Source organism: Olea europaea, unplaced genomic scaffold (assembly GCF_002742605.1).
Source record: "Olea europaea var. sylvestris unplaced genomic scaffold, O_europaea_v1 scaffold437, whole genome shotgun sequence".
In the NCBI taxonomy this organism is placed as follows: Eukaryota; Viridiplantae; Streptophyta; class Magnoliopsida; order Lamiales; family Oleaceae; genus Olea; species Olea europaea.
The window spans coordinates 141,584-156,666 of record NW_019262676.1 but is presented as its reverse complement, the minus strand read 5'-3'; the positions used below and the strand labels follow the sequence as shown (position 1 = coordinate 156,666).

General features: G+C 35.4%; 2 protein-coding genes across 2 annotated transcripts in view; both read right to left on the bottom strand.

The window, feature by feature from the left end:
- Window positions 1–1,471, bottom strand: part of LOC111387901 (sister chromatid cohesion protein PDS5 homolog A-like) — an 11,143-nt gene extending 9,672 nt beyond the window's left edge. Inside the window, exons 1-6 of the mRNA XM_023012509.1 lie at window positions 1,442–1,471; window positions 1,087–1,303; window positions 866–1,011; window positions 625–770; window positions 223–372; window positions 55–100 (exon numbers count right to left, since the gene is read on the bottom strand). Of these exons, the coding sequence (XP_022868277.1) occupies window positions 55–100; window positions 223–372; window positions 625–770; window positions 866–1,011; window positions 1,087–1,303; window positions 1,442–1,471 (735 nt within the window). The remainder of the gene's footprint in view (window positions 1–54; window positions 101–222; window positions 373–624; window positions 771–865; window positions 1,012–1,086; window positions 1,304–1,441) is intronic.
- An 8-nt stretch (window positions 1,472–1,479) lies between these two features.
- Window positions 1,480–14,865, bottom strand: LOC111387900 (sister chromatid cohesion protein PDS5 homolog B-like). The gene is made up of 28 exons (XM_023012508.1): window positions 14,587–14,865; window positions 12,414–12,630; window positions 12,193–12,338; window positions 11,952–12,097; window positions 11,550–11,699; window positions 11,382–11,427; window positions 11,113–11,304; window positions 10,797–10,979; window positions 10,177–10,331; window positions 9,958–10,084; window positions 9,672–9,821; window positions 9,527–9,586; window positions 9,286–9,422; window positions 9,060–9,177; window positions 8,825–8,956; window positions 8,495–8,694; window positions 7,543–7,699; window positions 7,163–7,303; window positions 6,522–6,602; window positions 5,372–5,989; window positions 5,182–5,283; window positions 4,761–4,840; window positions 4,103–4,154; window positions 3,909–3,995; window positions 3,189–3,226; window positions 2,709–2,872; window positions 2,378–2,551; window positions 1,480–1,529 (listed from the first exon to the last, which is right to left on the bottom strand). The coding sequence occupies exons 1-28, from the start codon at window positions 14,674–14,676 to the stop codon at window positions 1,480–1,482; spliced, it is 3,993 nt and encodes a 1,330-aa protein (XP_022868276.1). The 5' UTR covers window positions 14,677–14,865.
- Between the last annotated feature and the right edge of the window lie 218 nt (window positions 14,866–15,083).

The following is a 15,083-nucleotide window of genomic DNA, read 5'->3' as shown; positions in this document are numbered from 1 at the left end:
TATATATATATATGAAATAAAAAATAAAAGAAATAAAAAATAAGAATTGAGTACCCGAGACGCTCTGTTGTCAAGGTACTTGAGCATTTCTTGTTGTAATCTGAAACATGATTTAAAAAATATGTAACTTGCAGCATAAGATACTGTGAGTTTAAAAGCAAATTAAAGTTGTTCTATGAACACCAGATAGAAATTGTGTAATCAAATCCAAGCACTGGTAACCTTTGCTTCTGCTCCAATATCATTTCAAGAGCCCTAACCTCTGCCTTTTCAAATCCAGAGAAGATTCTAACCCAATTTGCCACCTTGTTTTTGACTGAAAAATCAGTTGGGAACAACGATAGGTATAGAAGGGTTTCAATTGTGTCTGATCTGCAAAAGAAAGATCAAAGCTTCAAATCTAAATCCAAACATGTCAAAAAACTATACATCTATAAAAATTGCATTCACAGAATCAATTCTACAAACATTGCTGTGACTTCTAGCCTCACTTCTCAAGTGGAATGTATAAGAAATGAAATCATTTACTGACTAATATACTAGCAGAGTCAGGTTTACATTCCCTAAAAAATTTCAATTCTTAAAAAATCAACTAAGTCTGGGACTAGAAATTCAATAAGGTACCTGACATCTTTATCATAAACACATCTTAAAATCTTCCCAACAATCCAATCATATTTATCGTTCTTTGTTGAGTAACTAGAATGATGTAGACAATTAACCCGGAATATGTCAGCTAGCCTCTCCATTGTATACCGTTTAACAAGAATCTGAAGTTTGCAGAAAAAGTTATCAGAACACATACAAGGTATTTGGCAAAAACTAATAACCGAAGAAGTGCACGGTCATAGATGGTTACACATACAGATTTGTCTTGAAGCTTTTCTGCAACCAGCTTGATGGTCCCAACAGGGATAGATGTTAGGGAATGACAAGCCACATCACAAACAGCAGCCACAGCTTCTTTACGGACAATTTCATCATGGTCCAACAGTCGGTCACAAAGCGCAGCTAGAAAGTTTTTTACCACATCAGAATGAGAGGAGAGAAATACATTTACAGATAAAACAATTCAAAAGTTCTTACAGATCATTTGAGGGGCTTCAGCTCCAAATGGATTAGCCAGCAGACAAATCTTGACATGCTGAAGGACAGACATTTTGACCTTAACCACTCTATCTGTCAACATTTTCAAAAACTCCAAAAAGACTGGCTGGAATGCCTCTGAGATATCAAATCCAGGCAAAGCAAATAGGTCCCCAACTAAGCCGACCGCTTTTAAACGAATATCTAACCGATCATTCTATTGATATGAAAATTTTAAAAGCCACATTATTCATTCAATCTGAGTGGAGAAAAACATATGTAGCACATTTTTCTTGAGAATTTATTTAAAATGAGTTATGAATTACCAATATGGAATTGCAGAAGGGAAAAACACATAATTCAGAAAAAGTGAAGTAGAAAACATTTTATCTTTTATAAATCATTTTCAGAAGCAACTCTAACATGGGTACTATATAGCAAACCTGAAGCAATAAAAGATGTTTCTTAAATGTTATAATTCATGACACAATTTTCCGAGGCCAATCGGGAAAATGTAATTTAAAACACTAGAAATAAAGATTTAATTGCTTAGTTTAGTCAATAAATTATTGATTCAGATAATGGTTTTGTTATGTATTTATGGTATAAATATAAAATGTGAAAGAAATAATCAAATTAGATAAAGTGCCAAAGTGGTGGGAAATGTGACATTTGTGTGGGACGTCAGGGGTTCGAATCACTCCCCACGCAAATATTAAAATGTCTTGATTGGGGCCTTGGGGCCTTGGGCTCTTGGGCTTCCTTGACTAAAATAAATATTTTTTTTTGTTATTTAATTGGTAAAACTAGCCAGTATTTTATGACTGTTTGTTTTTGTAACAACCCACTAACTGCCATTAAAACACCCACTACTCAGTCATTAAAATTCTGCATTAACATGGTGAAAACTGTTACTACCATCTTACCTATATAAACCCATATCTTGCTTTGGGAAAAGACACACAAATAGAAAATAGAATCAATCACTCTTTTCATATTGTGAATTTCTTATATTCGGGTTTTTATATCTATTCTGGAGTACAATTGAGAGTTCTAAAAAAATCATTCGTGATTGCTACACAAGTGGTTTACGATCGTTGTATCCTGGGAGTGATTGTCCACGGAGGTCGCAGCAATTATTGACGGGCAATTTCACTTTAGGACATCGTGCTGTCACGAGACTCGATCGGACGATAAGTTTTATATTTCTGCATTATATTGTTCAAATCACTACTGCAGCTAATTAATTTTTTCCAACAATCTAAAGTGAAATTATTTTATAATTAGTTGCCATGTCTGCTGTAGAGATATCTGTTGTTATTATCAGACCTGAGAGCAACACGATGGGGTCTGTCGACATCCTCACTCTGAGTATCTTCAGAATCGCATTCCTCTATTTGTTTCTCATCCTTGCCCGTTTGATCCTCATCAGCTGCACCATATGCAAACCTGTATTTCTGTTCCTCTGAATTGTCAAGTAACACAGAAGAGTCAATCGAGAATCTCAAATATAGTGATTTGGCAACATAGAAAAAAGAATACTTGACAATAGGACAAAATACCATTGACAAGAAAAGAAATTTGATTCTATAACCAACAACTTTAGACAGTAAGATCCTCACCTGAGTCTAAATCATCAACATTGGACTTTGGGACGGATTCAGGGTGTTTAACACCAGGGCTTCCCTCACTTTTGGTGGAGAAACTACTCTTGAATACACCATGCTGTCTCTGCTTCAGAGTTTTCCCTGAGGTTTTTGTTCCTTTCCCTCGAAGTGATGGAGATCTGTCAGTCAATTCAAGTACATAAGATACTGAAACACGGATATATTCCTAGTCAACTATTTGCAACTAATTTTCTTGGATGATCTGTACATGCACGACAAACGCACGATATATGCACGACAATTGCATGAAAAACGCACTATACATGCACGATACATGCACGACAAATGCACAACAAACACACGCATGACATACGCACAAGTTTACACACAAACTCAGAGAAAGAGATGGCCAATTGAATGAGAAACTATAGTATCCTATCCAACATAACCATACATAACTGTAAATTGGGAATGGTACAAGAAGGTAGAACTTACACTCCTTTAGGACGGGAACCCTTCGTGGAATTTGACTGCTGCACCATGTAGAAATCATGTTAGACCTAAAGTCATCATCATTGCTCAAAGGTAAACCAGAATCAAACACATATACTCAGGGGCAGAGCCAAGAATTTATTATAGCGTGGGCATAAAGTATAAAAGTTCTGAAATACTGTAGTAACAAAGAATATTAAAATGTCTCAATTGTTCTTTCAATGAATTAATCTTTACATGTTTTCATACTTCAAAATGCTACACAAGGGACTCATTATTAATCATCAAGGATCCATTTGTAAGCATGCTTCTCCAATTTGACATGGGAGATTAACATTGTAATCATAATCAAAATTCTTAGGCTATGATTTGTAAGAAGTTGTGCAACATCAATCCTGCACTACAATCATCAATTTATTCTGTAGGTAATAATATTTTTCTTCCGTAATTGTTTACATATTAAAACAGCCATGGTATGAAAAGATGCAATAAAAATTCTGGAAATGTTTAATCCACACACTTCAAACAAACAAGTATCAAACTTGAAAGCAAACCAGCAAGACAAAAAAGATACAAGGTATGAGAAAGAAATAAACCGAATTTTAGAGTTTTGAGAGGATTTTAGATGTATTTTTTACTCTAAGTCCAGCGGGTGCAGTGGCTGCCACCAAAAATCCGCCAGTACTTCTTATTAAAAAATATGGTGGACATAAATATTTAAACCTTCAAAGCTTTTTGGCCATTGTCAAGAAGTTCCCAGAGCTCCTTCTCTAATTGAAGAACTTCCACATCTCCATCATCGTATGATATCTTTGAAACAAATTAATAAGAAAAACACAGTGAGAGATAAAAGGTTAACCATAATAAAGTTGGTCTCTGTTAACTATAATGAATGAGGAAGCAAAAATGCAGCTTACCACATGCTTCTTTTTTCGGGAGTCAAAAGATTTGACAACACCTTCATAGAACCTGTACAGTTAGACAGTTACAACATATACTCTGTATCTTGCAGCAGCATACTTGTTACACAGTCAAGAAGCAACAATAGAAAACATGTTGCAATGTTATTAATGATTACCAGCACTCTTGTGTTGTCACCTATGGAAACAGGTATTCTATTTCTGGTGTAAAACAGGAACTAAGAAAACATAGCAAATAGGTTGACTCGCTCATAAAGAATGATAAATATTTAGTGTGTGATTATATAACATGGAGGTCAATAACCATGAACTGAAGGAAGTGTCTTATTTGAAGCTCAGTGAAGCATGGCTACCAAAGCTGCAAGAAAGATCTCTATATCTTATTGGCCATTAAGATGAAAATGGTACATACAAGGTAAGAAGATGAAGTTTTCCCCCCTTTTAACATGAGATTGATGCAAACTTGACATTGGAACCATTCAGGGATCCAAAATGTTAAAGAAATTCCTCAAGGGGTAAGTAATTTTGGGGAGAGATTCAAAATTATATTGCCAGAAAATGTTGTCTGAAGCCTAACATCCTATACTTAAAATCGCCCTTTTCACAAAAATGACACAAAGATCATTGTTTTTCAACTAAATCAAGAAACATTCACATCTTATCCGTTGGCCACCAAACTTTGATTCTGCATCCAATCAAGTCCTCTGTGAAACTTCCATTGTCCCTTGATGTGCACTAAAAGAGAAATAACTACCATCAGAATTGAGTGATATTATCAAAACAGAAGTTGCAACAAATTTAGCATTCTAAACCGTAGAAGAAACCAATTAAAATTAACCTACAGCCATTCTGGTTTTTAGTTGGGTCTAAAAGGTTATGACAGTAAATTACTGGTTCTCATTATATACTTCATTCTTCAGACCATGGTTTGCCAATTTGATGCATGTTAGATTCGTATGCTTAGACTCTTTTAATTTGCCACATGACGATTAAACTACTTATGAGTACAAAGCAAGTTCCATTTAAAAGCACAGAACATTATACAAGAAAATGCAGAAAAGATAGGCTGTGTTAACCTTTTCCATCCCAAAAACACTTCTCCGTTCTTGTCTCTTTGTCAATTTGGTGGAATTACTCATCAGACTTGTGCTCTCGGTCTCCACGACTTTCTTAGGCTTCTGGCAAATTGAAGGACATATGAAAACCCACACAATCATTAATGAAACATAATATGCAATTGGCAATTTCATCGGCATTAAAGCTTACCTTAGTGTCATGGGCCTTGCCGTGATCTCTATGAGCACGTTTGCCTTTCTGCTTTGAGGTTGAGGAGTTAGATTTCTTTTTAGGATAAGAAATTAAGTCTGACTCTGCAGGTATCATGATATCCTCCACATATTTATCTTCTGAACCAGCCTGAAATTCCTCATCTATTTTGGGAGAGCCAATAGAGATTCGCCAGTCATTAAAATCAGTCGGATTTATATAACCCTCTGAAGTAATCTCTGGGGGAGATTTGTAACCTTGAGCAGATGATGATCTCCTCTGTGTTGGTACAGAAACATCCTTTGATTCACTACAGATCGTTTTCTCCATCTGACACTTATGACCATGTCTACTTTTTTTATAAACATGTTCATGACTCTTATTAGACTCAAACTGTCCAGTTGTGCCTAAATTATCCATACTTATTTCCTTCACAGTTTTCAAGATATCAATATCATTTTTACTTCCCACTCCAGCAGGTGCAAACTCATCAGTCACCTCTCCTTTCCACTTTACTCCCTTTGCTTTCACACGTTTCACAAATTTTCCTAATTGCATCTCGCTGCCATCTGTTTCACTGTCCTTCATGATCGGATCCTCAACAATTTCTATATTAACCTGAAGTTGGCAAGGTGCCATTGGATTAAAATTGTCAAGCAATGTAAATAACAATGCTAACCTATAATGCACCAACACGGAAAGTGTGTCCGTCAAAATACATGTTGGACACACCACCATGTGCTTTTTCAAAAACCTACTAATATGACACGTCATCGACACGTTGATTATATTATTTAAAATTCTCCATTTATATAGTATAAATTTAGTTTTATACTTGTTGTAAATTTTTCTTGTTAAATTCTTTTAGATATAAGTACCTATTTGTTATTTAATAAAAATTTTAAATTAAAGATATACAATAATTCTGATAAAAAAGAAAATGACTATGATAGAGTGTTTGTATCCGATGGACACATGTTGGACATGGACAAGTTGTCAGTATCCGTGCAATAGAGGTGCCAACATTATTTATCCATTAGGCTGCAATATTTTTCAAACTTAAAGTTCCATTGTACTTAAATTGTCAAACAGTGTAAGTAACAGTGCTAAAATTATTTATCCATTAGGTGGCAGTATTTTTCGAACTTACAGTTCCATTAGCTTCAAAATTTAGTGATTCAAAGTGGGCCAAGAAGCTCTTATCAGCCAGCCATGTCTTCTCTTCACCAGCCTAGTACAAATATAAGAAGTATGTCTGTCATGCATATAAACCATAAACAGAGTCATAGAGATCATAATCAGGAGATTTTATAATGTCAGATTGAACTATATGATCAACTGTTGAACAGGATCACTTCTAGTACTCGAAGAAAATATTTCACTGGACCGACTCTATCTACCCAGCACCTATCTATATACCTCCAATGTGTGCATGTGCAGGGATTTGGAGGTTTGTGGGTGGGTGGGGAAGAATCGATCTTCTCGATTTAGGAGTTCAGTTTTCAACTTTCGGTAAAGCTAGAAAGTAACTGAAAGAGGCCCAACTAGAGGTTATGTAATAGAGGTGATGGTGAAGCCAAAAAGTTCCTACTAAACATTACTACAGCATCAAAAAATAATAAAAAACATCCATATCATATCATATGAACATGATTTGCATCTACTCAACAGATATCAGAATCTATCCAAAGCCAAGTAGACGTAGCAAATTACGTTCCGCTTTCGAGGCATTCAATTAATGAATGCAGATCAAAGAAGTTTCATTTTCAGATAAAGGGAGATTGAGCGTACCAGCAGGTCCTCTCCTTCTTTCTTCTCAAGTGGTCTGTATAGAGTTGGAGGTAACACCACTGATGCACCTAGGTCTTGAAGATTTTTTGGAGCTAATCGCATAACGATTGACAGCCCAAGGTCACAGAGAGCGTAGGAGTTCTGTAATATTTAACATTCAGATCAAATGACGTAAAAACTACACTAATCTCATTAGTTCTCTAGCAGGTATTATTTCCTCTCTTTTTTTTTCCTGGAGGTACAACTTCCACTGTCCTTTTTCCTTTCTTGGCCTCTCGTCTGTGTTTATATTGTACATGTGAAAATATTCTTTCTATTTAAAATGAAGGGATTTCTAATGCTACAAGGTGAAATAAACATGGCAGTATCTAATACCCAACCTTGGACTTGGTTGCATCAAAAGCATCTTCTGAGCGCTTGATACACAGAAAGATAGAATATAACAACGAAATACTTTCTTTCTCCTTGCTAATACTGTCATCAGATTTTCCGTCTTCATCTCCAGTTACCAGCATGGACAGGAGTAAATACAATTGCCTAAAATGGATACATGTCCAAAAGACTTTAATAGCTATGGCAAAGGCATGGATGATGAAGATAAAATTCACCGAGAACCAATTATCATCGCAAATATTTCAAAAATATTTACATCAATTTTATTTATAGGGAGATGCATTATTACAGCTTCAGCTTTATCGTTCCATGAATGTGCTACACAAAAGTTTGATAATTGATTTTACCAACAATATCCACCTCTTTGTAGAAAGCAGTTTAAGAAATTTATATGAAATTCCAATGCCACACATCTTATACTCACATGTTTATTGACAAAAATTGTATTCATGTTGCGTGTTTAACAATTTACAGAGGACAATCGCTTTCAGAATATAACCCCGTTTGTTAGCAATTTTTTACCTCCAAAAAATAATCGTTATTTCATTATTCCATCCGTCATTTTTGACTTCCTCACTCACGAGTGGGACCTACTTTTCTCACGAACGGTCAAAAAATCAATTCTCATAATCACTATCGAACAGGTTCAATACATACACACACAAAGACTATCTCTCATAATTTCTTAGACAAGTTTTCACAGTGTAGATGCCATGAGATGCCTTTTTTTCCCAACATCATAACAGCCCAAAAGAGAGTATTTTTGGCAGTGGGACTGTCACATTCAAAATAATCATTATGAATATTAAATCCAGTCATCACAAGAAGAACTCAAATTAGTGAATCCAAAATTAGCCATTATAAACTGCTTTTAATCTCCATTAGTTCCACGTGAATCTTGAAACATCATTATAAATGATAATTGTCAACATAAAATACCTGTAAATAGTTTCAAATGCTTTGACATCTTTGCATTCATCAACATTAGGACAAGAAGAATGATGAGCAAAACCATGAACCACATATGGGAGAATGTACTCAGGATAAAATGGTGCAGAATTTGCATCACATTGTGTAGAAACTTCGTGTGCCCTTTCTTGCTTCCACATATGTATGATATCATTCAACTTGCATTTGTTCTGCCAAATATATTAGGAGATAAGAAATTTATGTAGGTCTCATCTAATAAATTTGTGTGATGTTTCAAAGCTACGTAAACTGTGAATGTGCTTCCAAGTGCAAGAGACGGGTCAGTTAAGTATATTACACCTCTTCAAAATCAAGCTGCTGATATCCATAATCAAGTATGAAGGTACAAGCATACTTCGGGTCTAAAATCTGGTCCTTTACATATTGATGAACCTTATTGAGTAGTAGCCTTTTTACCTCAGGGAAATTAGTCTGCACAGATTCAAGGTGACTGTAAGAAATTATTTTTGTGTAGCAGCCGTGAGAACTATCATCGCATGAACAGTGGAATACTGTCAGGTAAATAAAACTCTACCTCAGAAGTTCTCAAGGTCATATAAAAGACATCAACAGGAATTTTATGCTCCCAGTGCCTTGATAGACGAAGAACAGCTTTTGCTGCAGCAAGCTTCAAATGAGCCTTATCAACCGAACTGAAACGTGCCAAAGGAAATCCATGTTAGTGGCCAAGATAATTAAGCAATACTCCAAAATTTACATATGTCAACTCTAAAAGTTCAAAACACCATAAAACTGGTTACCTTGATGCAATGTGTCTTGAGATTTCTCCAAAAGTGAGTATGTTTTTTAGAATTTCCACAAGGTCATCAATACCAGAACGAAGATGAGCATCTTTGACAGGTAAATAACTCTTGATCAATGTTTTAAGACCAAAAATCTGCAAATCATTCAGATTAGCATTTACTGCATAAATTTCTGCTAAGAGGGTGCTCTAGTTATAGATGGTGGTGGGGGGGACAAAAAATACTCTGGCAGATGCACCTTTAGTGAACAAATCTCACTTCTGGCTTTCCAACATTCATTCACTTCATCTCCCGATATCTGCAGGTGAGAGCATGTTTTACTTGAAATTCCGTAAACAAGAGAAAACAAATAACAGATCAAAATAACTTTTCAAACAGCGTACATGGCTGCTCTCCAGTATGTTTTTCTTTATGAACTCTTCAACATTACTTTCTCTTGTTTTAAACACTGGCATAGCAATCCGTGCTATACATCCAAGAGATTGTAATACAGCTGGCAAATGTGACTTTTTCTCAAGCATATCAACAAGCCTCTGTCCATATGAGAAACAAATAGATTATGGCTATCATCGACATCTCTTGAAAAAGAAAAAGAAAAATAAACTCCAGAGGAAATTGAAAAGCCCATGCAGATGAAAACTGGCTATGTATGATTAGGTAATTAGAAACCTTGTAGAGAACAGATAGTGACGTGAAATCATCATCTTTTCTTACTGATGCAAGGGCATGAACTGCATACTTTGCCTGCCTTCGGCTACCCTCAATGCATATTTGCTCCAGCATAAGGTCTAATGGTCTAAAAGGAAATATAGCATTTCAAAACAGAAATCAAATACATGCATAAATGTGAGTACGTAAATTACAGATCAATTAATCAGAAGTTTATACCTCAATGAAACTCCCAGCTGTTCTCTGATGTTTCCCCCGGCCATTGAAAGAATATGCAAAACACCTTCCTTAAATATTTCATTGTCGTCCTCAAGAAGATGTATCAAATCTTCTTCAATCCCGCCAACCAGCAAAGGACTGAAACGTACAAGAATCTGAAATTCATCATAGAATATGAATAAAGATTCTAACATTACCAGGAAACAACAAGAGTAGTAAGATTATGAGACTAATCTAAAGAAACTTCCATATAGGACGAAGATTAATCCAGAAAATTAAAATTCACAATTTTTCCATTGTTATTCTGTATATTGATAACCGAGTGGATCAATCATAATTTTCAAGCTCAGATTCCTAGCAACTATTGCAAACTGTAGCATCATTAAATATTTTGTCACAAGTAATCGTCGCTAGGTGTTATATTCAGGAAAAAGACATCAACAGGAAAACACATATATCGTCACTGAGAGATTGGTAAAGTCGATTGAAAATATAAATTTGTTTAATGTATAGTGAAATGTCAACTTAAAAAGAAATGAAAAAGACACCAAACTGTGTCAATACTATATATTTCACCATTCAAGATCAGTGTGGATGAGAGAGAGAGAGTAATGTCATACCACAAGTATACTCATGCTAGATAAAATTAACTCGGTACTTCCAGAAGATTTCAGTACACCAGCCTCCAGAATAAGTTCTTTGATATGCTCCTTATTGAAAAGTAAATACGAGCATTTTAATGAAAGAGAACTCAGAAACTCGTAGATTTGATGCTTCTGACCAAGGGCCCTCAGTAAATCATCCTGCAGGAGAATCAAGATTGTCTGATAAAACATGGAACATATTTTTGCTATCATTTTAAACTTAAGGGCTTCCCAAAAAGCTGGGAAGCATAGAAGAGAAGGCTCCCAGCTCAGATTCTGTTTAGTGTCTCACCCGTGAACTACCAGCTTGAAGAGAGCTAGTATTTGGATCAAGAAGGCTGGTCATAATTTTCCAAACATTAGAATCTTCTAACTGATCAAGAATCTGAAACTTTTCCTCCGCACTTGCAGGATCAGAGAAAAAATGAGACATACTATGGAAGCAAACATTAACTTTCTTTCGGATCTCGGTAACATCACCTTCCTGCATTAGGACAAGGAATAAGATATATATATATATGAAATAAAAAATAAAAGAAATAAAAAATAAGAATTGAGTACCCGAGACGCTCTGTTGTCAAGGTACTTGAGCATTTCTTGTTGTAATCTGAAACATGATTTAAAAAATATGTAACTTGCAGCATAAGATACTGTGAGTTTAAAAGCAAATTAAAGTTGTTCTATGAACACCAGATAGAAATTGTGTAATCAAATCCAAGCACTGGTAACCTTTGCTTCTGCTCCAATATCATTTCAAGAGCCCTAACCTCTGCCTTTTCAAATCCAGAGAAGATTCTAACCCAATTTGCCACCTTGTTTTTGACTGAAAAATCAGTTGGGAACAACGATAGGCATAGAAGGGTTTCAATTGTGTCTGATCTGCAAAAAAAAGATCAAAGCTTCAAATCTAAATCCAAACATATCAAAAAATTATACATCTATAAAAATTGCATTCACAGAATCAATTCTACAAACATTGCTGTGACTTCTAGCCTCACTTCTCAAGTGGAATGTCTAAGAAATGAAATCATTTACTGACTAATATACTAGCAGAGTCAGGTTTACATTCCCTAAAAAATTTCAGTTCTTAAAAAATCAACTAAGTCTGGGACTAGAAATTCAATAAGGTACCTGACATCTTTATCATAAACACATCTTAAAATCTTCCCAACAATCCAATCATATTTATTGTTCTTTGTTGAGTAACTAGAATGATGTAGACATTTAACCCGGAATATGTCAGCTAGCCTCTCCGTTGTATACCGTTTAACAAGAATCTGAAGTTTGCAGAAAAAGTTATCAGAACACATACAAGGTATTTGGCAAAAACCAATAACCGAAGAAGTGCACGGTCATAGATGGTTACACATACAGATTTGTCTTGAAGCTTTTCTGCAACCAGCTTGATGGTCCCAACAGGGATAGATGTTAGGGAATGACAAGCCACATCACAAACAGCAGCCACAGCTTCTTTACGGACAATTTCATCATGGTCCAACAGTCGGTCACAAAGCGCAGCTAGAAAGTTTTTTACCACATCAGAATGAGAGGAGAGAAATACATTTACAGATAAAACAATTCAAAAGTTCTTACAGATCATTTGAGGGGCTTCAGCTCCAAATGGATTAGCCAGCAGACAAATCTTGACATGCTGAAGGACAGACATTTTGACCTTAACCACTCTATCTGTCAACATTTTCAAAAACTCCAAAAAGACTGGCTGGAATGCCTCAGAGATATCAAATCCAGGCAAAGCAAATAGGTCCCCAACTAAGCCGACCGCTTTTAAACGAATATCCAACCGATCATTCTATTGATATGAAAATTTTAAAAGACACATTATTCATTCAATCTGAGTGGAGAAAAACATATGTAGCACATTTTTCTTGAGAATTTATTTAAAATGAGTTATGAATTACCAATATGGAATTGCAGAAGGGAAAAACACATAATTCAGAAAAAGTGAAGTAGAAAACATTTTATCTTTTATAAATCATTTTCAGAAGCAACTCTAACATGGGTACTATATAGCAAACCTGAAGCAATAAAAGATGTTTCTTAAATGTTATAATTCATGACACAATTTTCCGAGGCCAAACGGGAAAATGTAATTTAAAACACTAGAAATAAAGATTCAATTGCTTAGTTTAGTCAATAAATTATTGATTCAGATAATGGTTTCACCCCCACCCCACCCCACCCCACCCCACCCCTCACACACAAATAAACCCCTCCTGGGGATTAGGTGCACTTAAGGTACACCTTATACATGAATGGCAAAGATCATTCAGTCAGATGACTCCAGAATGTGCCAATATTAACAACTTCAAAACATACTCCCAATGTGTGTCCCTTACGGAGTTGTGGAACATTCAGATTGTCATAAAGTATGATTTTTGGACACGTTCATGAGAAATTAATTAATCCATCCCATACTTAACCATTGAGTTAATGAAATAGATAAATTATCTATAATATAAGGTAACCAAAGTTTTAACAGAACTAAGTGAAAACCAATTTCAGCTGAATTGGAGTAAGTCTACAGACTACTCTTTGCAATAAGCATTCATGGCATGCCTTGAATTCTCGAGTGACTTACCCTACATTGTTAGGAGATGGCTCGACTACTAATAAGCAACTGGATTTTAATTAGTAATTAGTGGCATTTCCAACTAGCCACAAGAGTGCTACAAGTCTCCCACGTGTCCGCATCTAAGCCAGCTCACACCACAAATGTCACATTGGGCTGTTTGAGGGGAACTTTGACCTCGACACATGTTGGTAGAGGTCATCAAATACAAATAAACATGAATAAACACATGTGAGTGGTCAAGTGTCACGACTAAACTAAATGAATGGATAAAATTTGTCAGATATGATGATTGAATGTGATCGAATGGTCACGTGTAGAGGGTCATACGTGGATAGGTGTGACTCAGGTGTCAGGTCATGTCTAATCTGAACAAGTGTCCCACAGCTTGGATCAATTTGTGACAAAAGATTTGCTCCGGAAAGCCTATAATTATACATTGTCCATTTGTTCTGAGCACTCAAATCCAACCCAAAAAGAAACACTCTTTTGTCTTTCCTTTCCTCCCTGAAAGTATTATGTTGTCCTATTTATTTTCAACAAACATTCTATTATCCGAGTATTATTCCAATCAAGATGAATCTGATCAAATTTGGTTCACATTAACCTATTGTCTCCTCATTTATCGTTGCTCCAACAGAGAGAAGCAGAAGTGTATCCTTGTAGAATAAGAATCTGAATAACATAACTAAGTTTGCATATGCATATCTCCTAATTTATTGTGTGCAAGATGCTAGCATAAAATAAATACACTGAGTTTCAGGGAAAATTGAGAATTATTTAAGCAAGTAATTTCCCTAATTACGGCAAAATATGTTGATCTTAATATTCACAAATATATATACAGCCAATCACAACAATGAACTAAGAAATTGAAAAATAAGATTCAGAGAAACTGAGAGGGCGAGAAAACCCACTAAGAAATTTGAGAATTGCTTCCAAATTGTTTCTATTAAAAAACCAGAAAAGGCCTCAAACTATATATTTTTCTCGCAAGAACATTTGAAAAAACCGATGGCTCGTAAACTAACCCTAGTTCATTGCCAGTTGCCACAATTCATCCAGAAGCCATAGCACAATTCCGAATCATGCACGTGCGAAATTGAACTTATTGCCAACTTAAATCTGGCTTCTACAAAAAAATCGAACAGAAGAGAATTGAAAAGTGATTCTCACCTCTAAAAGTTGCACGAGAGTGTCTTTCGATGCAGGAGGACACTCCAGCTTCGATCCGACCTCATTCAACTGCGGTTGCTCTTCAGCCATTTCAATTCATAAAATTCATTCCGAATTACAAATGCTTACGGTGAATTTGCTCAAATGCAAGCAATTTGATGAACTTCAAGGATCAGAAACCAAAAACTGTGTGCTCGATTTGTTCCTTGTTCGCGCATTAAGTAGAGATTTTACTTCAGTGACGAGTGTTTCGATTTCATGGTTTTGGAAAATTTGGACTGTCTGCATGCTGAACCCACGTGGTTCACTTCATTCGACATGTGTGAGTTATTATTTTTATATTTTAGTTTTTTCATTTTGCTGAACTTCATATGTTCTTTGGAAAATAATGATTGTACAGAAAAAAAATAATACTAAATAAAATAAAAAATAAAAATACAGAAACTTTACAGACCCTCTGATTGGGATGAATTAAAATATTGCAAAAAATAACATAC